This window comes from Vigna umbellata, chromosome 2 (assembly GCF_029865625.1).
Source record: "Vigna umbellata cultivar VRB3 chromosome 2, Vumbellata_1.0, whole genome shotgun sequence".
In the NCBI taxonomy this organism is placed as follows: Eukaryota; Viridiplantae; Streptophyta; class Magnoliopsida; order Fabales; family Fabaceae; genus Vigna; species Vigna umbellata.
This window is the reverse complement of record NC_142166.1, coordinates 15,913,351-15,938,209: the sequence shown is the minus strand read 5'-3', so window position 1 is coordinate 15,938,209 and position 24,859 is coordinate 15,913,351. Positions and strand designations below refer to the sequence as shown.

Sequence of the window (24,859 nt, the reverse complement as noted above, 5' to 3'; positions counted from 1 at the left end):
AAAAAGGATATTTTTGGTATGGGCTCCACGCATGACTCTCAGTTGGTACCCAGAAGCCACACCCCAAGCGGGAACCAAATTAAACCCATAAATTAGCCTACACTCTCTTTAAAGCTCAAACTTTAGCTGATGCACAACGAGAATCTCACAAGTAACGAGAAAGAACGATACTCCTAACCTTTTCACGTAAATTATAAAAACAACTTATTAAAATCAGTGTTTCAAACATTAATTAACAGGCTAATAATAAAAAATCAGTAATCACGTTTCAAATGTTATGAAAAATCATAATAAATATTTTATAGGGACCCTCGTTGAACCAGTTAAGACCTGATTCAATCATGAAATCCGATCCAACCAGTATTAGTAAACTTGTTGTAATAATTAACCAATATAATAATTTTATCCTCCTAAATATTAAAAAATTTGTACTATTTCAAATACATAAGAGTTAAAATAAAATATGTTATCGTATTATAGGATTAATTCTAATTCAGTGAGAATGATAGTAACATACCAAGGATGGAAGAAGTCAGTGAAATTAAAATCTTTTCACAAGATATAGTCGATTTTGTAAGTACATATTTTACAACCATATTATTTAATTAATTATTATTCTGAAATAATTTATTTAATAAATTATACTCATACTTATTGTATTCTCTACAAACTACGTTTGGCCTAATCATTCACCTCACCATTTTACAACAGGTATCAATATATTACAACAAGGATCAAAGTAACATGGAAGATTATACAATTTTAAGTACAATTGGTATTTATTTACTACAATAATTACTTTTATTATATTAGGTTTGGTTTCTCTTAAAGGTCTATTCAAATTCTGGAATTTTAACTCTTTTACTTGTATTTTATTTATTGTGATAGATTATCATTGGATTAAAAACTATTTGTATTTATATAAACTGATTGATGAGGCTAAGGGAGAGAATATTACTTTTACACTCACATCAAACTTATCTAATGAAAATTGAAACAATTTAAACGGCTAAGTGTTTTATATTTTGAAAATTTCGTTCTTTAGCATTTATTGCATTTAGCAAGTTTTGTTTTTTCCATTTCTTATCATGATTTACGCGTTTTGCTAAATTATTTCATGCTTTACGCCGTTTGCTCTTGTTTTCTTCATCTCTCTCGTCTCATCATTATCAATTATATACTTTTCAAGAATAGATCTTTAGTTAATTTAATGTTATATGTATGAATTTATTATTTTAGTTCCCAATTATACCATAATTTGTTTAATGTATGCTTTCTAGAACGTATTCATGGTAGTTCTCATTGTTAATAAAAAAAATCGTGAATGACATTATCAGAGTAAGTAAATAAAGTAACCCTAAAATGACTAGCACATATAATATCAGAGATTAATTATTGAGAAAATATTTGTATTTATCTAATAATAATAAGATGATGAATATGATAATGATGCAGTATCTCCTAAGAGATAATGTTGAGAGAAAAGGGAGAAAAGTAATTTTTAATTAAAATAGACAATAATAAGTAAAAAAAAGTTTATTAAAATATAAAAGTTATTATTGACATAAAATTAAATAAATTATATATTATAATCTATTTAGAGTTAGAAGTTTTTAAAATAAATTATTTTAAGATATTTTATTAAATGCTATTATGATGGTTAAACTATTTTATAAGTTATTCTATACAAAAAATAATAATAAATTAATCTAAAATGCTCATTATTTATATCTATATTTAAAATAATGTTCTTTCTGGCATAATTAGTAAAGTTTTGATTTAATTTCCTTGGGATATATGTCTCTTTAAATTTTATTGAGCTTGTCACGTTGAAGAAAATCTAAACAACAATACAATACTTCCGTAACGCTAAATTTTTGCAATTTCACTAAAATTAAAGGCAATCGATTGACTATTTAAGATTTTTATTATGTGTATTGTGAATACGATTAAGGGCGTGTTTGTTTTAAAAGAAAAAAAAGTTTATTCGAATGCAAAATAATTTAGTTTTAGTTTTAGAGATTTAAAAAATATAAATGAATTAATGTTTCTTTACAATCACTTTTAGAAACTATTCTTAAAATTACTTCTTATTATTAAATTCTATATTCTTGTCAAGTTATAACTCTTTTGGAAAAGGAGTTTTTAAAAGCTTGTTCATAAAGAAAATATAATAATTATTTGCATGAATTTAGATAAGATTGGTTCATTTTTTAAACCTTTCACATTAGTATATTCAAACGATAAATAATATATTTACATTTTATTGGAAAAGTATACCAATAACTTTTACATTACAAAAAATTCGACTTTTAAATATTATATAATTAATTACTAAATAACTAGGAATATGTTTACATCAAAATAATATTATTAGATCAAAATACGGAAGTGAAACTAAACTCAAAGTTTTAAGTTACGGAATTTTGTAAATCAAAATAATATTAAGAAAAAAAATATTATGTTAGAGATTTTATATATCTTTAATAGAAATATAGTTGAAATATAAAATATAAATGAAATATAAATTTTACCAGACAATTTGAGATTATAAAGTTGAGTTAAGCATAAATTTAGGTGTTAAAATTGTTTAACATTTATCTTAGACAAATTTATTAAACTTGTATTAAACTCTCACAAATATGTAATGTGAGACTCGATATATTTACGAGAATTAGTATAGAATTTGATTGATGTCACATATTAAAAAAAATTATTTCGAAATTTATTCTTTCTGACCTCCAAAATCTACTCAAATAAACAACAAAAAATTTATCTTGAAATCCTCTCAAATTCATTTAATCACTCTTCTCCAAATCCATTTAAGTGAACAAGAACTATGTGACTAAGGTGTTAAAAGATAATTATTACTTTTAAATTTTAAATTTTATTAAACCAGAAAAAATTAATTTAAAAGTTAATAAAAAAATATGTATTAAATTATTTACGTTTTTATTTTTAAGATTTTTAATATTTTTTTTTAATTCTAAGTGTAGATAAATTTCAAATTTAAATTACAACAATTTAAATCCCTTATCTATAACTATATATATATATATATATATATATATATATATATATATATATATATATATATATATATATATATATATATATATATATATATATATATATTAAACGTTATTTATTAAATGACTTTTAATATATGAGCAGAAAGAGATTAGTCATTAAATAAATTTTAATATATATTTACTTCATTACAATTCTTTTAATGATTTTTCTTCTAGTGAAAAATATATTAAACTATTATCAAATATTTATATCTATAAATTAGTAATCAATATTATTTCATAAACTGTGAAATATTGTCTAAAAAATAGTTTCTGTAAGTTAAAATATTAAATATATTGATTGCGTTAACAAAAGAACATTAATGTAAAATTAAACATTATAAATTAATAAATTTAGATTTCAGAAATTTATAATAGTCAATATTTTAAATTTTAATTATAATTATCTACTTAATAAACTGCTTTTTGGATTAATGATGAAATATAATTAATATTTACATACAATATAAGTTTAATTTAAGATTTTTTTACGTTATAATATTATTAAAAATAATGTAAAACTTTTAAATATTTATCTTTTATAGTTATTTCTTAAATTCATTTTGTAAATACCAATGTGAAAAAATATTTGTAATTTCAAATAAAGATGTTCTCATGTGATTTGAAGTAAGTAACTTAATGATTCTTATTGAATATTTTTTATGATAGTAACAAGACAAGATCCACATGTAAAATATTTATTAATATAAAATCCAAGAGAATGGTATTTTAGATACGATGATAGTTTAAAAATAGTAAGATTCGATTATTTTAATATTAAATGGTTTAGTTATAAATAGTTTTGTTATAAACGAATTTCATTATTTTAAAACACATCATCCCTCTAGAAACCATTTTTCTAGAGTTTTCTACCTTCTCTCTAAATGTTTTAACTTCTAAGTCATCTGTTTGACGATCAGGAGGTGCCTAGACGACCACAAAGTCAAGGCCTACAAATCCAACCGATCAATTTCTGTTTTAAAGCAAGTAAGTTTCTACTCATTTTCTTACCTCTTTGCTTCGGTCAATGATCATGCATTTATCGTTTAGCTCTCTTTTCTTGTTCTCGGTGAATTTAGAGTTCTAAGAACTCTCTCCGTTTCCAATTTGGTATCTCGTAGGTTTGTTCAGGAATTTCTTGCGTTTCAAGCGACTGGCGGGACGTTTCTGTGGGTTAAGCTATTATTTTGAGGTAAGGAAAACTAGACCTTATCTTAGTTGTGTTTGTAGTGTAAATTTAGTAATTTTATAAATCTTAGAAGTTTTAGTAAAAATTGGTGTGTTGGGTTAAATTTGACGTATGTTAAATTGGTGTTTCAATGATATGGTGTTATTGTAATTGGTATGAGGATGTGTTTGCTACTGTATACTTTTTTAATTGTGTGTGATGAGGATATTTTATGGTTTGAAATAGAATTCAAGTGGTTGTGAGAGTATTGGTCAAGTTAATTAGACTTTAAGTTTAAAAGGAGGGGTTTTAGGTAGTGAAATGTAGAAATAGGTATGGGGATGTCATGGGATCTATTTTGGTACTATCATGAGGTAATTTAGAACTTGTTAGGAGGGATTATATGGTTAAAAACTATGTGAAATAAAAAGGGTAGTTTATAGGGGTTGTTTTCAACTGTTTTTGGTGTTAAAAGAGGGAATTGAGTAGTGAAATATTGAGGTAAGTGGTCTGCACTATTTTGGAAGGTTATATGTATGTTATCACACCTATTAGGACTTGTTTATGTGTTTAAACCAGTAAAATTTGTTATAAAATGAAAAATGACTTCATAGGTTGAGATTTTAGCACATTTTAGAGGTTCTAAGGGGTGAAAATGAGAAGTAGGATAGATGGGAGTATTATGTGGTTTTGGAGTGCACTAGCAAGTGCAATTGGACTTGTTTATGCAGGTTGCAAATTGATTTGATGGTTTAAAAGAGTAGAAATGAAATTGCGTAGCTTGTAGAAGTGAAAAATGGGTTTTCGAGTGTCAATCTGAGCTACAACAAGGTTCTCTAAGTTTTGTAAAGTTCTGGAGGGTTCTAGGGGTCTTTAGAAGTTGAGCTAGGGTCCCCAAAGTTCAATTCGAAGTGGTTTAGTTGTTGTCATACCGTTGGCCGGCATAGTGCTGGGCGCTAGCTGACTGGTTGGAGGTCGCTAGGCGACATGGTGTGGTGTCGTTGGGCGCCACTAGACTGCACTGCAACATTTTTAGGGAGTTTTTAGGGTTCTGGATGTCCATTTTGGACGTTCTTTAGGTCGTTTTAGGGGTTTGTGACCCTTCCGGAGCTGTTGATGAGGGTTGCAAAGCTGTTTTCCTTACCTACATATGATTATCGAGATGCTATGAATAAATTGTGTTATTGGGTGATTTCTAATGACTTGTATGGTTGTTTCTATTTCTTTAATGTATGATCAGTAGTCTCGTGAATTGGTGTACTATGTGAATGTGAAGTGATATCAATAGTTTCAAAGTTATGAAGGTTAGTTGCAAGGTGGAAGTTCTTGGTGTGGTTTCAAGTGTGTTAGAATGAATGTAGGGAGCTCAGCCTTGGGGGTTATCCTGAAACTCTAATGGTCTTTCATTCTCAAGTAGAGAAGATTGACACATATGGTGAGAGTAGCATGAGGTCTTAGTCTTGGGTGCTTTCAATATGATCCAAGGCGTGGAACAGACTAACCTTGTGAGAGTGGTAGGGTGAAACCCATTGGAAATGGCTTTGTAAAGCAGTAGAGGTCACCACAAGTGCACAACCCGCCATAGCTCGACAATCATTCTAAGTCCGGATAGTCCATTCATAATAGTGTATTGCATAAAGTGTTTGGTAATTGTGTTTTGATATGTTTGCATTATGTATAATGTTTAAATAGGTATATATAAAATTATTATTAATTGTTTTGAATCTAGCTTACCCTTACTTATGTGTTGTCTGTCTTTGTGTATGTTTTCTCTTTTGTGATGATCACCTTAATGGTGTGAGCTTAGGGAGACATTTTTTACAGTTGTTCCAGCAAAAGGTGATGGTGAAACAGTTGGGAGGTCATATGATTCTACAAGTGTAGACTTTGTCTTTCATAAAAAAAAATTCTTATAGTAATCAAATATCATATATGTAATATTTATTTTAGTAGTATTTTACTATAAAAAATGAGATGTTACAATCGACGTTCAAACCAATGAAATAGTTTGGATCAATATAAGAGTAAGAGAATGTCATTATGACAGTGTGTATTTTTTCTTAAAATATTTTTTAACCACTTTTAAGTCAATAATGCTGAATGAGCCTTGTTGAGCCATGCTACTTAGTATATTTGTTGGGTCGGGTATGTATATAAGCCCTTCAAGCTCGGAAGCTTGATTAACGTAAAGAGAATGCTTGTTGTGAATGTAACTGACCATTTGGTCAAGTTGTAGGCGACTTTATTTTTACAACTAGATTTGGTTGTTTGGTCGGATTATTTGTGGTCGTATTTGCCTTTGCAGGTGCATTGGCCATTTGGCCAAACTGTATGTAGTAGTGTTTTACTTTGCATGCGGGTGGTTTTCTTTGACCATGGATGCTATTTTGATTACTTTTAATTATTAATGTGGACAACATCTGATGTCATTTAACTGAGCAAGCTTTATGTTGTCGACATAGGCAGACTTTGTGTGTGTTGCCGACTTAGGTAGGCTTAGGTGTCGTCTTGGCAGGCTTAAGTTGATGCTATTATCTACGTAGGTTAAGGTGCAACCTAAGCGGGCTTAACTTGTGCTACCGTCTAGGTAGGCTTGAGTGTCGCGTTTGTAGGCTTAACTTGTGCTACTATCTAGGTAGGCTTGGATGTCGCATTTGCGGGCTTAACTTGTGTTACCGTCTAGGTAACTCGGGTGTCACGTTGTGGGTTTATGTTACCATCTAAGTAACTCGAGTGTTGCATTATTGTGCTTTTGTTATTGTCTAAGTAACTTTGGTGCCTTGTTTTTTGGCTTATGTACCATCTAGGTAACTAGGGTGCCACATTTTATGGGATTGACTTTATGTTATTGTCTAGGTAACTAGGATGTTGTTTTTGCGGGTTTGACTTTATGCTACCATCTAGGTAACTTGGGTGTTGTGTTTGGGGTTTTCGTTACTATCTAAGTAACTTGGGTGCCACCTTTGCTGGCTTAACTTGTATTATAGTCTAGGTAATTTGGGTGCCACATTTGTGAGCTTATGGTATCGTCTAAGTAACTCGAGTATCGTGTTTGCAAGTTTTTGTTACTGTCTAAGTATCTCAGATGTCATGTTTGTGGGCTTTTGTTACTGTCTAGGTAACTTGGGTGCACATTTATGGGTTTATGTTACCGTCTAGGTGACTCAGGTGCCACGTTTGTGCACTTAACTTTATGTTATCGTCTAGGTTAACAAGGGTGTCGTGTTTGCGGCTTAGCTTTATGTTACCATCTAGGTAACTTTGGTGCTCCATTTGCGAACTTTTATTACTGTCTAAGTAACTCGGGTGTTGTCTTTGCGAGCTTTAACTTATGTTATCATCTAGATAACTTAGATTTCGCGTTTACAAGCTTAACTTAGTACCTTCTAGCATTCACTTTTGAGGTTTTTATTTTAACAAATAAAGATATGTAAAACAAAAGAGAACTTTTATTGTAAAAGTAAAGTGTATCTCGTTAAAATCTTGTCAGTTAAAAGCCAACTTAGGGACAAAATTCAAGCAAAGGAAAAAAAGCACACACATCCTCATACCTTCAATTGTAATATATCTTTAGGTGTGTGACATTCCATGTCTCTAGGATGAGCTTTCTTCCAAGCTCCTTTAGCTTGTAGGCATTATTCTTGAGGGAATCCAATATGCGATATGGCTCGTCCCAATTAAGTGGAGTTTGCCTTCTACTTTGTCTTTACAAATTTCAACTTTCTTTGCTTTTGCTTTCTTTCTTTATGATTATTTTCTACAAAGTTATATGGTGTATGATTGTGGGAACCATTTATGTTTTAGAGCATGCTCAGAGGGAGAGCTTTTATAAGCTTTTATTTGAAAGTGATTATTCTCTAGTTTGTCATTTTTTTATCAACTGAGTAGTTCTTTTGATTCTTAGAAAGAGATGGTGTCGGTGCTTGCATTTTTGTACATATATTTAATTCAAAGTTTGTCATATTTTTCATGAAGGAAACCATTATGCTGATAAGTAAGCTAATTTAGCTTTTATTCGTAAAAAACAATATAAATGGTTTGATGTTTTACCTCCATGTATTTATTTATATTTTTTCATAATAGGTGTATTTTGCCTATGTTTCATGAAGTATGAATTTTATCATGATTTGGTGTAGTCTCTTATGCTTTATATTCTTTTATTTTATTTTTTCTTTCTAATAAATTTTCATGTAATAACAAATGATTGATAGACTTGAATCTAATATGACCTTATTAAAAACATACGCTCGTGATCATAAAAAAAACAAATATTCACATAAAGGTACTTAAACATGCAAATTTCTTAAAAAATCTCATGCAACTAAAACAAAATTGGCTTAAGAAAAGACTAGAAAATAAACTTACTTCTTAAAATTGTCCAATTGATTGTGTTGTTTTCTATAACAAGAGTTATAAAGTGAACCAGATTTGAAAGAAATAAATGAATGTCAGATAAATGACAAAAAAATTTAGAGAAAATGTTTTAAAGAAATAATAAATTGTTATAAAATAAAGTCTTTTACTAAAAATTTTATTTATATTTTAACTTTTTAATAATAAAATATTTGAGTATAATGTATAGAACTATTTCTACTCTTAGACACGATTTTATAGATATCAGATTTTAACTTTAAAGAGACTGTAAAACTTGAATAATAAAATTATTAAAAGGAATTACTTTATGTTTAATGCTCTTATTTTAAATTTTGAAGCAGGCGCGTAGTATCTTGTCACGTGACCATGATAAGGTATGAATCGCATTGTATCATGCAAGAAATGGAAATAGAATAAAATAATTAAAATTTCATCACCCAGACCACACCCATACTCTTTCAAATTATAGACATAGTTGTATTAAAAAAATTGTTTTATTAAATACTTTAAAAAAATTGTTTTATTAAATACTTTAAAAAAAATTGTTTTATTAAATACTTTAAAAAAAATTGTTTTATTAAATACTTTAAAAAAAATTGTTTAAATATACTGTATTTTATGTTTTTATTTTTCTAAACCTTCTAAATATATGTTGTATTTTTGTTATGCAATTGGTTAGGCTTGATGATTTTGACGTGTCTTTTATATAATGTTAGATTGATTCTAACAATTTCATAGAGAGACAGACGTTAGATATATTTGAGGTTGATGAGATTCTCCCACATGAGTGTTGCCAAAATAGTACTAATTTCTGAAACATTTTAATTTTGGATTTTGAAATGTATCTTCTTGTCTTGCATCTTAATAATTGCAAACAAAATCAAACCAGAATCAGAGTACCCTATTATATTTCCTTTTTCTAATTTCGTCGAACTTCGTGATTTTAAAGTGCACACTATTTTATATTATAAAGTTTTCAACTTAAACCACCTACTCTATCTCTATCATTACTTCATCATCTAGAGTCAAAATCCATAGTTTTTTTTTTCTCATGCCATATCTGAAGTATTTTTCCACATTACTTATTTATAAGAGATAATTCTAATTAATTCAAGTATTTATTCAACTTTACGTTGACATATTGTGAATTGTAAGAATACAATTTGAAAATAAAGATTCCATTGTAGTTACCACCCACTTCACGTTAAAAAAGACAAATTATTAATTACCGAGAGAGCCTTAAATTTAGTTAATCTATTTACTAAATATTTTTTACCACTTTAAAATGAATATTGGCTTCATATTTATGATGTAATTTCTTTTCTAAATAATTTTTATGTTTATTTAATTAATATTCTCATGTATTGGTGAGACGGTCAATCTTGAGAAAAAAAATGTTTTGAGATTAAGTAAGTTTAAATTTTTAATAAATTTAAATGCTTTTCAATTGATTCTATATTTTTATTAAAAGGATTGTTTGATCTATTAGTCTTGAACATTTAAATAATAGAAAAAATGAAGTTATGAAATCTTAATTTATCAAATATTATTTTCATATGTATTTACGTGGTTGATTTGGTTTTTATTTTAGTACTTAATTTATAAAATAAAGGATGCTATTTTTTTATAAAAATAATTAAGATTCAAAAACTTTTATATTTTGTTGTTCCACTTCATGATGTTTTGTTTTGTAAAATCAAACTATAATATCTCCCTACTTGATGACACTGATTTAATTAAAAAATATAATGATTTAAAACCTTTAATAAGAAAATTTGGAGAAAGAAAATAACAATTACGTCATCCACCCTTAGTAAGACTGAATGAGAAAAATCAATAGACAAATAAAAATACTCAAAATTATTATATAATTAAACTAAATATTAATAACAAATTATCACATCAATATACATTAATTAATCCCGTGTATTATTATATTACTATTATAAAAATGAAAGAAAAGGAAAAATAATAAAAATAATTCTACCACTCTACTAAAAATAAGAATATATGGCATTTTAGGAGACAAATCACGTTCGTTTTGTTTTATTAATAAATGTATAACTTTTATTCTTTTTCTTCTCTGCAAATTAAATATATAACATAATAATATACATTTGATTTAAATACAAAGAAAAAATTAAAATTAATAAAAGAGTTAGCATAATAAAAGAAGAGGGTGCAGATTTCCCAGAAACATTAGAATAGTGATGGTTTGACACTTTATATATTGTAAAAGGAAAAAAGTTATAAAAAATAAATTATTGCATTTGTAAAATAAATAGAAAAAGAAAAAAGAGTAATGAGGAATTAAATGAATATAATGTGTATGTTTACTCTCTTAAGCGGTTTTAAAGCAAAATGAATGAGATGCGTGCGTGCATGTAAGGTAGACGTTTCTGTATGTCGTATAAAATTAATGAGAAAGAAAAGAAAACTCCAAATATAATTTATTTATCTCCCTTAAACGTTATTCTTAATTCATAAAAGAAAACAAGTTGGCATGGTGCACAGATATTTTAAACCAAAAGAACAAACCATATAAAGAAGTAGCCATGATGAAACCAACCACCAAACAAAGTTTCACACTTTCTTCTTCTTCTTCTTCTTCTTCATTTCATTTGCTTATTTCCACGTTAACATCACTCTAAACATGGGAAGAGATCTCTCTCAAACTTCAAAACTCAGAGCCTTCACAAACTCCTTCTCCCAGATGGAGAAAGCCCTAAACGAGGCCGTTTCCAAGACCTTTATGGGCTCCTACTTCAAGTTGGAACAGAGGAAAAGTTGCTTCACGAGGGAGCTTCGTGCTGCCATCGCAACTTTTCTCACCATGGCTTACATCATCACCGTCAACGCCACCATCATCGGTGCCTCCGGCGGAACATGCTCCGTCGCCGACTGCTCCTCTCCGGCGGGCCCGGACTGCAGGGTGAAGCCCAACGTTGGGTACGAGAGTTGTCTTGCCAAGACCAAGAGTGACTTGGTTGTGGCCACTGCCGTTTCTGCTCTTGTTGGTTCTGTTGCCATGGGCCTGTTGGCTAACCTTCCTTTGGGCCTGGCTCCGGCCATGGGGCCCAATGCTTACTTGACTTTTAATTTGGTTGGTTTTCATGGAACCGGGTCAATGTCGTATCAAACTGCATTGGCTGTGGTTTTGGTCGAGGGTTGTGCTTTTCTGTTTATATCTGCCGTTGGGTTGAGGGGGAAGCTTGCCAAGCTCATCCCTCATTCAGTGAGGCTCGGCTGTGCAGCCGGGATTGGGCTTTTCATCGCCTTTACGGGCCTGCAGTCAAGCCTTGGCGTTGGGCTTATTGGGCCCGACCCTTCCAACCTGGTTACCATCACGGCCTGCAAGATCGTAGACCCAGAAACCGGGGCTTGCTTGGGTGGGAAACTGCAAAGCCCAAAGTTCTGGCTGGGCATGGTTGGCCTCCTGATTACGAGCTATGGACTGATGAAGAATATCAAGGGAAGCATGATCTATGGCATTGTTTTTGTGACTCTTGTGTCTTGGTTTAGGCACACAGAAGTTACTTATTTTCCTGACACCCCAGTTGGTGATGAAAGTTATGAGTATTTCAAGCAAGTGGTTGGTTTTCACAAGATCGAATCCACTGCTGGAATGATAAGGTTTAGTGATTTTAACGAAAAGGGAGTTTGGGTGGCTTTGGCTACTTTGTTCTACGTTGATGTGCTTGCGATCACTGGGACTATGTACACGATGGCAGAGATTGGTGGGTTTTTGGATGAAAAGGGGCATTTTGAAGGTGAGTACGTGGCTTACATGGTTGATGCAGGAAGCACGATCGTGGGTTCTGCATTGGGTGTGTCGAGCACAGCAACATTTGTGGAATCATCGGCTGGTTTGAGAGAAGGGGGTCGAACTGGACTAACAGCAGTTTTGGTTGGGTTCTTCTTCTTCTTGTCACTGTTTTTTACTCCTCTCTTGTCTAGTGTTCCTCCTTGGGCTATAGGACCTTCACTTGTGATGGTTGGAGTGATGATGATGAAGGTGGTGAAGGACATAGATTGGAACAACACCAAGGATGCAGTGCCTGCTTTTGCCACAATGCTCCTCATGCCTCTCACATATTCCATAGCAAATGGGATCATTGCTGGGATTGGACTCTACATTGCTCTCAGCCTCTATGATTATGCTGCAAGCATTGTACATTGGTTGAGGAAGATGAGGAGAATGGTGGCCAAGGAACAAAACCAAGTTTCTGCTACTGCAGCAGTGGAAATAGTATGACATGCTTATTATTACACCTTCTTGTTTATTATAGACTTTGGATAACATAGATATTAGATATTCAGTGTCATGCTACGTATATTTTAGCGCACAAGTAGCCTCAACTTATGCTCTGTTTTGTATTTATTTAAGTTCAAGAGTAAAATTTCTCGGTTCATATCTGCCTTGATCAGTATATTCTATTCCCCGTTTCTCTCTCTCTATTTTTCATACACATACTTTTTAGGAAAATGTTATTTGGACAACAAAAGTTTGACACAATTTTGACAACGGCGACGTGGCAGCTGTGCATTGGCTCAGTGAACCGGGGTGAGGGGTATTTTGGGTTTTTTCTGGTTTGTTTTCAATTCACTGAGCCAATGCACAGCTGCCACGTCGCCGTTGTCAAAATTGTGTCAAACTTTTGTTGTCCAAATAACATTTTCCTACTTTTTATATATTTTAAGGTAGATTTCGACCTAATAAGTTTTTTTTTTTTTAGATTTAAGTAATGTAAAACCATAGATTTTTGTTGGAGGGTTTTTTTTTTCTTTTTGCTCGTTCTCTGCGTTATATGACAGTAGTGAATAAGTGAACCACCCTTCCTCTTAGTAAATTTTGGGAGAGATTTTAAATTCTTCATATACATTAATCAATAGATTTTGTGGTTTTAATTTCTTCAAATAAACTTAGATAGAATAAGATATATACAATTTACCTTAAAAAACATATGTGATCTTTTTCGGTCAAACTGTAACAAGATTCAATTAATTAACGAGCGTAAATTCTTCTAAAACATACATTATTGAAATTTATCAGAGCTTTCTATACTGTTTATATTTCTTAAAATAAAATGACAAATAATAAATATTTGAAATGAGTATTTTTTTTATGAAATATAGGAAGTAGAGAAAGCTTTAACAATTATAGTTAAAAAGTAAGCAATATTTGCAACTTTATTCTTTTCATTTTTGCAATGAAATATATATATATATATATATATATATATATATATATATATATATATATATATAATAAGAAGACAAAATATTTTAGAACCTTATACCATCGTTAATAAAAAAAATTAACTGTACAATAACTTTTAATTTACATTAATAAACTATAACATTAATATATAATTAAATTATTTACATGGATACTGTTTGTATATAATTTATACATAATTTTAAAATGTTTTTAGAATTTATTTCAATGCGTAGACTTAACGAAACACTATAAATTAAATATGAACTTAATAATAATTAAAATAATCATTTAAAATATTCAATAAGTATTTTACGTAAATAAATAATTACTAATATTAAATGTTTTACATAAATAAATAAATATTGATTACGAGAAACACTTTATACCTTATAATAACCTTTTCTTTTAGGTGAGGAACTGATATTGAAAAATAATTTTTTATTTACAAGTTTGACCCATTTATTATACAAATAGATTAGTGTACAATCAATTTAAATGTTAAATTTTAGTGCCCAACTCAATACTTACATTATATTATAACTAATTTATATTATCATTTAAATAGTTATCATTTCTCTCATATACAAAATTTAATAACTTTTCAAATACAAGAAAAAACATTTATTACTAGATAATTATACAATACTAATGCAAATATATGAATTAAAACAACATAAATTACACTTCCAATGAAAATGTAGCATGCTGATACAATAACATTTTTTAAATATTAACAAAGCAATATGGTTAAGATAAAATCATAACATATACGATTATTTAATGTGAGACAATCATACTTTAAACTATGACTTTTATAGGGAATTGTAGCTTAGAATGATATATGCTAGAATTTTATCTTAATCGTAATTTATATTTATTTGAATAAAGTTATTTTTTTTATTAAATATAGTGAAATTAATCTTTTTTATGTAAAAATACATACAAATACTTTATTATAATACGAAGAAAATATAGGTTAAGCCCAAAATACAAACTAAAGAATAATAACAAAGTAACAGAAGACAAGTAACTAAAGATAAAGGATAAATATAATATGTCTAATAACTTAAGATATCTAACACTCCCCTTAAGGTGGTCCATATAAATTGTATGTAGCAAGCTTGTTACAAATATAATTCTCGATTTCGTAAAGACTTAGTAAAAATATTTGTTAACTGATCACTTGAATTAACGAACTTAGTCTTGATATCTCTAGATACAATCTTTTCTTAAATGAAATGACAATCAATCTCAATGTATTTGGTCCTCTCATCAAATACAATATTATAGCTAATATGAAGAGCAATTTGATTGTCGCATATAAGTGTTATTTAAGTGGCATTTCTAAATTGTAGCTCTCTAAACAATTGCTTAAGCCAAACAAGTTCACAAGTGGCTAAGGTCATAATTCTATATTCTACTTCTGCACTAGATCTTGTCACAATATTGTTTCTTGCTTTTCCAAGAAATCATGTTACCACCAATGAAGACACAATATCAAAAAGTGGATCATCTATCAGAAGGAGACCCTGACCAATCAGCATCAAAATAACAAACAACTCTTGTATGATTATTGAAATCATATAAAAACATTTTTCCAAGAGACCCTTTAATGTACTTTAATATATGGATGACTACATTTCAATGATTTTCACATGTGGAATTAAGAAATTAGCTTACTACACTAACTATAAAGGAAATGTTAGGAAGAGTAACTATAAGATAATTCAATTTTTCAACTAATCTTCAATTTTTCAGACATAGGCTTCCCCTGATTTGGTATGAGTTTGGTATTATGACCCATGGGTTTGTCAACAAATTTTGAATTCATCAACCAGTTTCTTCCAAAATATCCAATGTATACTTCCTTTGAGATATAATAATACCATTGTTGGATTGTGTCACCTCAATACCCAAGAAATATCTAAATTTGCCAATATCTTTGATTTGAGAATGGTGACAAAGATGTTATTTCATCTAGGACATGGTTGCATTGGTTGTAAGAACAATGTCATCAACATATACTATCAAGTAGAAACATCCATCACATTGTGTTATACCAAATTGTTGAAAAATGTTGCTAAATTTTCAAAACCAAGCTCTAGGAGACTTTTAAGCCATATAATGATTTGCGAAGATGACATATCAATCCAGAAGACATCCCTAGACAACAAATCCTAGAGGTTTCTCCATATAAATCTCTTCTTACAAATCTCTGTTAAGAAAAACATATCTCCTTGCTATACTTTCAACAATGTATCTCCTTCTTCAAATGACCAAAATCCTCCTTCACCAACTCAACAATGTCAAAACACACCAAGAACATTTTTTACCAACGTAACACCAATCTTTGTTCTTCACGTTTCTCCTTGTTGAGACAGATTTCAAATAAAAAGGATACAATTGGAACTAATTAAAATGATGGGGCCAGGAAAAATATAACAGGGTGTAGAAAATAATTACCAAAAGGTGAAATGAAAGTGGAATAAGACGTAGGCCCAAAGGCTTTGTAATGAACTTAGCCGAACATTGTGACCAGAACTTAATGTTAGTCAAATTCTTTTTACACTTCCAAATCTTCTTCCTCTAACTTCGTAAATATAAAAATTCGTTCTAAAGTCATTTAAAAAAATACATTTTAGATGACAAAATTTAGAAGTTAAAAGTAACTTTTGAATTTTGTAAAAGTTGAAATTAACTTTCGAATTAAAAAATAAAGTTAAGATCGTACAATCTAGAATTAAAAATAACTTTGAAAATTAGAGATAAGAAAAATAATTTCTAGATTATACATTCTAAAGTCATTTTTTATTTTTGGATTATATAATTTTAGAAGTTTTATTTTTTCTAGATATAAAATCCAAAATTTTTCTTTAAGAAAAAAATATTTCCCAGATTATGTAATTTTGAAGTTTATTTTAGTTTTTAATTATACACTCTAAAAGTCATTCTTAACTTTTGAATTATCCAATTAAAAATATCAAAATAAACCTTTTATATTTATCGATGGATGAAAAATATGGAGATGATTGAAAAAGTTTGCCTATATGTTATTAAATGCATTGAAGAAAGGTAAGCTTACTTTTTGTGAATAATTTTACAACTCCTTTATGAATTCCTAGAACATATTCCACTCTGCTATTCTGGGAGAAATCCAATCAATTAGGATCCTAATTCTAGGAACACTGGACATTAACAATAAGCTCGAGTAAGAACCAAATGATCATAAATCTCCAACTTCATCATTGATTTGATTCTCACATATGCTTCTTCAACATCCAACTCATGCTCAAAGGGTTGATCATGAAAACAAAGAATAGTAGGTCATATTGAAGATGAGAAATCTCACAGCAGTAATTCACACCCCCAAAAATTCTCTACACAATTCTGGAAATGCATTTAATTAAATAAAAATAAATGCATTTATTATTCTGAAAAATGTAATATATATGTTTAATGTTCATTACATAAAGCGACATAATTAATAAAAAAATACTTAATCATTTTTTGAGTTCTAAAAAACACGTAAATTTAACTTTTATCCTATTCTCTTCTGATTTTTTATTATTCAAAACCACTTATACATAGAATAAATTTATGTTTTGACTTATAAAAAAATTTAGGTTAGTTTTAATTCCTCCAAATTTTTAATTTATTTTATTTTTAAAAGACTAAATCTACGTCTTTAAAAGATGTATCGGACAGTGAAATGAATATTTAATATCTCTTAAACAATATAAAACTATTAAAAGTCATCCGGACAACTTCTATTGTTCATTTTAAATATTCGGCATAAAAAATTGAAATTTGGAAAACATTGTATTGACAAAAACCAAAAAAAGAGATGCTGCTTTTCTAGAATTTAAAAATTATTTAAAATATAAAGAAAATGAAGTTTAATCTAATTTAATTCTACAAAAATGCGCTTGTAATACAAAATTTACGTTTACAAATTCCTAGTAATCCATGTGGAATCTTGAACGTTAATTATAAGTCGAATAGATCAGGAGACAGATTGAAACGACTGGAGACTAGCTGTTTCAAGAAAAATTGAAAATGACTTAAGCAAACAAACATTGGCAGTATCCATGGTTTTAGAGTAACTGATACCAGTTGGATCAGAAACCAGAAACGTTACTGATTGATTCCATTACATAAAAAACAAAACTTAACAAAATAGATGACAAGTCCTTCATTGAAAAGAAACCATTGTGGTACAGGAGTCTATAGCATGTACCCAAAAGAAAACAGACACAAACACTGCATATGCTTCTCTGTAATAATATACCAACAAACATCACTTGTTGTGGACTATCTGAACAGATAAGATACGTTTAGACTTGCACTCAGGATCAACCTCAGCCTCAAAAATACACTCATCTTTTGGCTGAATGTTATTAGCTCTGCTAAAATCTAACCATCCATGTGCCAGTAATTTCAAATGTGGTTTTTCATGATAATACACCGGCCACAATCTCCTCAGTGGATCCCGAAGAAATACTAACATCTTCCTTTGCTGATCTACCTTTACCTTGCGAATCAAAGGCAGGCATGAGGGCAATTCCTGCAGCAATGATAAGTACAAGTGCTCAAACAAAGATGAAAGAATGAACAAGCAAACATAAAAGAACAGCGTGAAGCTAAATGAAAATAGTCAATTTGGCATTCAAAATACAAAATGGAATGGCTCTTGCCAAGTGTGTAGTGTAGCTATCATGTAATTAACGAAATGTAACCATACTGATAGAACATAATAGATTTAGTATAACAGGCTTTCAGTGTTGATCTCCAATCAAAATTGGTATTTCATCTCATTAGTCCAGACAGCAAAAGTTGGCATTAAAGGATAGCATAGGGTATCAAGATGAAACATTAATTTTGATTCAAGCAACTATAGTTAAGTTGTGTCCTAAATAAACATAATCCCAGTTTGTGACGAAAAATCAATTTACAAGATAAACTATTAAGAAAATAAATGGAGACAAGGTCGATCAGGGACTGTTAATACTGTACAAGGAAAACGTTATCATGAGGAACCACACAGGAGAGCTGTGTAGGTTTAAAGTGACTCGCATTATCTTCATTAAATATGTCAGAGTTCAACAGTCCGTTGATTTCCTTGGGCAATCCTACAATAACACAGAAAAATTATCCATGAGTCAGAATCTGGTACTGCAAGTAAGTACAGAGAAGTAGATTCACAAAAAGTGATTTAGGGGGATTCAACACCTGTTGCTTCCATTTCATTGAGAGTTACAAACTCTTTCTTCAACTTTTTAGACACTTCACCTGTAATCATAATAGAATCGATTGATTCAGGCAAATAAAGAAGGGGATTCGTAGGAGGAAATACATATAAACTGAGAACTTGTCCATGTACAACAATGCAGACAAGTACATGAACGCATGTATAACGAGATTTGAAGTGATAAAAAATTTCAACAGCGGTAACAGAAAAGAAAACACCTGTTAAATGAAATTCATCCATGGAGCTGTCCAAGTTGGGAGTCATGTCCACAGGCAATTTCTTCATTTCACCTGTAATCATAATAACTGATTAATAATCTTGGTAAATTAAAGGGCTTGTTTGAGAGAATATTTATAAACTAAGATGCCCCATTATGAATATGAGCATCAATGAATTTGAGATCCCATTGAACTTCTGTTTGGTATCGTGAAAATCACCAATATGTAAAGTATGTTCCTTCATAGATATTGCAGAATGATCAGTTCTCTGAAAATAATGCAATGCAAAGTACAAGAATCTAGGAAATCATGGCATGCATTACAAGAGAATAATTAAAAGCGTGAAGCACTACAAGTGTGTAAGACAAATCAGCTTTAATAGGATGATATTTATTTGATCCTATACCCGCTTTAAGTCTCTAGAAATGAAAATGAAGGTACTCTATTAACTGTAGTACCTAAGGCCTTGGAAAATTGGCACTCTTGAGCTTCCCTGTTGGACAAGATGGCTTTGTTCTCTTCAATTTTCGAATTAAAAGTCTTGTCATATGTATATGTGTCTGCCTCTAGAGAAGCACTTCTTCCATATATTCGAAGTTCAGATATATCCAAGGCAACTTCAGTACTCAACACCCCTTCAAGCATAGTATCCTTACTGCATATCATTGCATCCTTTTCAACGATATTGGATTCATAATCAACATTAGAAACTATTAAATCTCCGTTCTGACTTTTCATGGTCCCATCATCCTCATGGCTCTGGTCAAATTCTAGGCTTTTTGAATGACATGGGTCTTCTTCACTGTGATCTAGTACGAGCACATGTTGGCCACTCTCTTTAGCCTTTTGTGGTACTACTAAGTCAACCTCGCTGCACTGCCTTGGCGCATCGAGTTCTTGTCTGACCAAGATACCATCTCTAACTGGTGAGCCAATTTTGCCCCTACTTCTTTTCTTCTGATTTCTTTTTTCAGGAAGACCAAGCTTTTCACAGGCAGAAGTATCATAGATCTTGACATCAAAGTGCAAATCCTTAATGTAATTGAGTACCAAAAGATAGCCAACTTTAAGCCCATGACCTGATGAAAAACGACTCCATCCCTCCCCAAAAACAAATGAACCATTAACTTCTGATACTTTAACCTTCCACTGCTGCCCAGTTGAATCATTGAGATTGATTTTCTTATTAACCATGCTGGCCACAATACCACTAAAAGCAGGAGGAATACACTGCAGTTTAATAGATTTTGAGCAATAATATACAAGATCAGAACCCATGGTCAATATAAAGATAAATACACCAAAAAAGAGTAGTATGAAAATAATTGGATTGACCAAAGCAAAATGCAGGCTGTGTTGAGATATCTGCTTCAGGTAACAAAATAATATGAATGGCTGTATAATGTACTAAGCGCCATGAAAGAAGAAAATCACTTGTACATTGTTACAAAAGCAGAAATCGATATCGGGTATACATGGGGAAGAGTTCAAACCAAAATCTCATTTGGTCAAAAAGGGGTTAATCTTTTTGTCTAAACTTATTTCCATGGCTAATAGTGAGAATGCTGCGGGTCAGATTTTTGGGACATTTTGAAGAGTTGGTATAAACAGTATAATATTATATCACTGCCAACAGTTTATCAAGTTATATATGTAAGACATGGTGTTGATGTTTGAAAAAGGAAAGTAAAATACGAACCAAAGTTGTTAAATAATCTTGTCTAGTGAGGAACTTGAAGAAAGAGGTTGGTGAGGTTTGTTTGGTTTGGTGGAACAATAGACAGTTGTGGGTGCAGGCAGCACAAACAGAAACTCCCTGTTCCTCGCCACCCATTTTTCCTCTCTTCTCAATCAACTGTTCAAATTTCTCTCCTTAACAATGCACAGAAACAGAAACCAAAGTTAGCACTTTTTTTTTTCCTAGAGGGAACTAAGCACAAGCGATTCTTGGACAGTACTAGAAGGAAAGAGGAGGTGATAGAGCGCATGCACAGCAATCCAGTCAGCAGTTGACGTGACCTTCTTCGAACACGTGATGTGAGAGATCAGGAGCTTCCACTTTCGAGGCCAAATTCTCTGCTGTCAAAACCTGTTAGACCCGACAAATCCGTCCGTCATCGAAAAAACAGTGAATCAGAATAAAAATTTTAACCCATTAGTTAGTTTCTTTTGTCTGTCTACATATCGTTAAATCCCTTTACTTTTTTTTAATTTCATCTTCGTTTTATTAGAATTTTTAATTTAATCTTAAAATATAGTTAATTTTTTTACTTTTTTTAATTTCATCTTCGTTTTATTAGAATTTTCAATTTAGTCTTAAAATATGTTAATTTAAATTAATTGGATCTCTACTGTTAAATTAGTTTAAGAGAATTAAGTTTTTTATAAGATGAGAAGTTGATATGGCCAGTTTTTAAAACGTGGCATTCTCAGACCTTTTATACGTGAAATTTGCCAACATTTTAGATTTTAATAATAAGGATTTCTGAAATGAGATTTAGGGTTCAATGAAATTGAATTTGGGATTAAAAATCTGAGAGGAGAGTTATCGCAACCTTGCGCGAAGTCCTTAGTGGAGACGATATTTGCTTAATTAGGGCTTTGGAGCTTTGTGATTGGAGTTTCGACGTGAATCGCAAAGTCCTTCAACATGTGTGTGAAGTGAAATTTGGTGGAAGGTTAGTATCTCTACTATAAATAGATATGAATTTAATATTTGGTGCTTTTCTGGCAATGCTTTTTTTTAATGTGGGGTTGGGGTTGTCCGAAAATGTGGTGTTTGCATATTGTGCTTATGGTCCCCCATAGTTAAAGTTTGTTTGTTCTGTCATTATCACTTTAATAAGCGGTGTTTTTTGTCGTTTTAGGGTTATTTCTAGGTGTAGAATATTGTTGCTTGTGTTGTCTGTGATGGACGATGATATAGAGGTTGTTATTCACCATGGGAAAAAGTTCGTCAACAATGGTTTCTTGAAGTATGAAGGGGAAAGTGATACAATGTATTTTGACCCTGACTTGTGGAGTTACTTTGTTGTAGTGACTGTAGTCAAAGGTCTCGGGTACGATGGATTTAAGGATTTGTGATTTTCTGTTGGATGTGGTCCTATATTAGATGATAGGCTAGAAGCCTTGTGTGATGATGTAGGTGACATGCATATGGTCACTTTAACTAGGTTAAATGGTCAAGTTCATTTATATGTTGTGCACATTGTGTCTCAACATGATGTGATTCGCATGATTGAATATAATGTTGATGAAGGAGGTGACGAAGTTGCACCTGAGGTGCATGAGGGTGTGAGGGTGCACAGTTTGGTCAGGCTATAGATGATGGTGTAACACAACAATTGGATGAGGGGGTAGGTGTTGATGGTGAGAGAGTAGAAGTTGTTGTTGGTCAAGCTGAGATAATAGAAGCATATGATGTTGAGGGTGATAAAAAGGAAGTTCATGAAGGTGATGGTGAGAGGACAGAAGCAGATCAAGTTGAGGTTGAGAGAATACAAGTTGACGAAGGTGATGGTAATAGAACAGAAGCAGATGAAGTTGAGGGTAAAATTAGTAGGAAATGGAACATAACAATATCTAAGAATATGGCTTACAAGGCGAAAGCCTATGCATCAGACGAAGTGGAAGGGTCCTTCACTATACAATATAATAGAATTTATGATTATGCTTATGAGCTATTAGCAAGAAACCCAGTGTCCACAGTCAAGGTCAAAGTTGAAGAAAATGATGGAAAACCAATATTCGAGAGGTTTTACGCATGCCTAAAGGCATTCAAAGATAGCTTTGTCTCATGCAAGCCAATCATTAGCCTTGATGGAGCCTTTTTGAAAGGCAAACATCGTGGTGAGCTATTAACTGCTATTGGTCGAGATGCAAACGATCAAATGTTGCCACTCGCATATGCCATCGTAGAGGTTGAGAACAAGGAGACCTGAACATGGTTTATGGAGCTACTCATTGAAGACCTGGGTGGACCTGAGGTGTGTTCTTCACTTACATTGATATCAGATCAACATAAGGTAAATTACAGTATATTCATTGTCTTTTATGTTATAAAAATGACTTCAAATCAATATCAACTAACTTGTTGCTCACTCATTCACAGGGTCTGTTACCAGCTGTACAAGATTTACTTCTTGGAGTTGCACACAGATTTTGTGTAAGGCATTTATATGTAAACTTTAGGAAGAAATTCCCTGGAAAGAATCTTAAGAAGCTTATGTGGAGGGCAACTACAACAACCCACCCACAAAAAATGGGAGAAAGAGATGAGAAGTATCAAAGAGGTTAACTAAGACGTTTTTCACCACTTGATAGCTATTTCTCCAAGGCTTGCCACTCTTAGTTTAAATATCTTTTACTTTCTGATTATTTTACATATTGATTGTATGACATACATCTTCATTAAAGGTTTTGATCCAAATCAAGGTTCACAAGCACAACACAATCTGATACCTTGGTAAATAACATGTCAGAAGCCTTTAATAGTGTTTTGGTTCAAACGAGATCAAAACAAATAATTAAAATGTTGGAGGAAATCAGACTTTACATGATGAAGAGATGGGCCACTAATAGGTCAATGGTAAGGTCATTTAAGTCATCAATTTGTCAAAAAGTAGTCAATAGACTACAAAAGGAGGCACTACTAACAAAGAGTGGATTCCCAAGTATCCAAGAATTATGAGATATGTATTTTTTTCTTTATTTGTAGCACAGATGGTCTAAATAACTAATGTTGGCTTATGTTCACAGTTGGTCTGCACAAAGGTTATTTGAAGTCAGACATGTGTCCCAAAGTGGGGACAAGTTTGTGGTGAATATAAATGAATATTCATGCTCCTATCGGAAATGGAACATCAGTGGAATACCTTGTGTTCATGTATTGTCAGCAATGAGGTTTCTCAACATAGATGCATAGGACTACATACCTCTATGCTTTCAAAAGTCAACGTATGAAGAAATTTACTCCTCTATTATCTATCCTATTAATGGAAACAACCTCTGGGTGGTAACCCAATATCCAGATGTCATGCCTCCATTAAACATTGTAACTACAATGATGTTCATTACACATAGAACAGTAACAACCCCAACCAAAAATTTCATCCACCTTTCAAGACCTATCACAACTTTCTGCACATCAATCTTCTTATCACTTTCATTTTTCTAACCTCTTCAACAACCTTTCATCATTTGCTTCCAACACCTCACAACTAACACTTTCGTGAAATCCCCAATCACTACACCATCTGAAGTAGTTGCATCTAACATTTTCACTTCCAACCTTATACTTAGGGCAACCCTAGAATTTTTTGCCTCGATTCTTATTGGTTTCCGTAGTCCTCAACACAGACTTCTCTCCATAATGACAAATCAGTGATGAGTCCTTCCTATTCCACCCTCCATCTCCACTAGAGCTCACATTCCTGTTCCAGCCTTCATCTCCACCAAAGCTCACACAACGTAATTGCTTTTGACACTTACTACAAGTGGAAGATGAACACGAATGACCCATAGACATTGTTGTTTCTTCTGCTGTCGCACTTCCCTCTT

At 31.3% G+C, this 24,859-nt stretch overlaps 2 protein-coding genes across 2 annotated transcripts; one reads left to right on the top strand and one right to left on the bottom strand.

The window, feature by feature from the left end:
- Positions 1-11,096: 11,096 nt before the first annotated feature.
- On the top strand, positions 11,097-13,025 carry LOC148203503 (adenine/guanine permease AZG2-like). Its single transcript, XM_088107917.1, has one exon. It carries the CDS (start codon positions 11,267-11,269, stop codon positions 12,866-12,868), a length of 1,602 nt encoding a protein of 533 aa, XP_087964043.1. The 5' UTR covers positions 11,097-11,266; the 3' UTR covers positions 12,869-13,025.
- Positions 13,026-17,917: 4,892 nt separating this feature from the next.
- Positions 17,918-21,405, bottom strand: LOC148203502 (B3 domain-containing protein Os01g0905400-like). The gene is made up of 7 exons (XM_088107941.1): positions 21,259-21,405; positions 21,000-21,172; positions 19,759-20,530; positions 19,301-19,372; positions 19,064-19,123; positions 18,848-18,963; positions 17,918-18,398 (listed from the first exon to the last, which is right to left on the bottom strand). Exons 2-7 carry the CDS (start codon positions 21,132-21,134, stop codon positions 18,132-18,134), a joined length of 1,422 nt encoding a protein of 473 aa, XP_087964067.1. The 5' UTR covers positions 21,135-21,172; positions 21,259-21,405; the 3' UTR covers positions 17,918-18,131.
- Positions 21,406-24,859: the final 3,454 nt, after the last annotated feature.

Bases quoted from the DNA above. Each gene is read 5' to 3' on its own strand.
- LOC148203503 (XM_088107917.1), top strand. From the start codon at position 11,267: ATGGGAAGAGATCTCTCTCAAACTTCAAAACTCAGAGCCTTCACAAAC.
- LOC148203502 (XM_088107941.1), bottom strand. From the start codon at position 21,134: ATGGGTGGCGAGGAACAGGGAGTTTCTGTTTGTGCTGCCTGCACCCAC. The intron at 19,373-19,758 runs GTACTACAGTTA...TTATGATTACAG, and splicing joins CCAATTTTCCAAGGCCTTAG to GTGAAATGAAGAAATTGCCT. The intron at 18,399-18,847 runs GTACAGTATTAA...TCATTGCTGCAG, and splicing joins CTCATGATAACGTTTTCCTT to GAATTGCCCTCATGCCTGCC.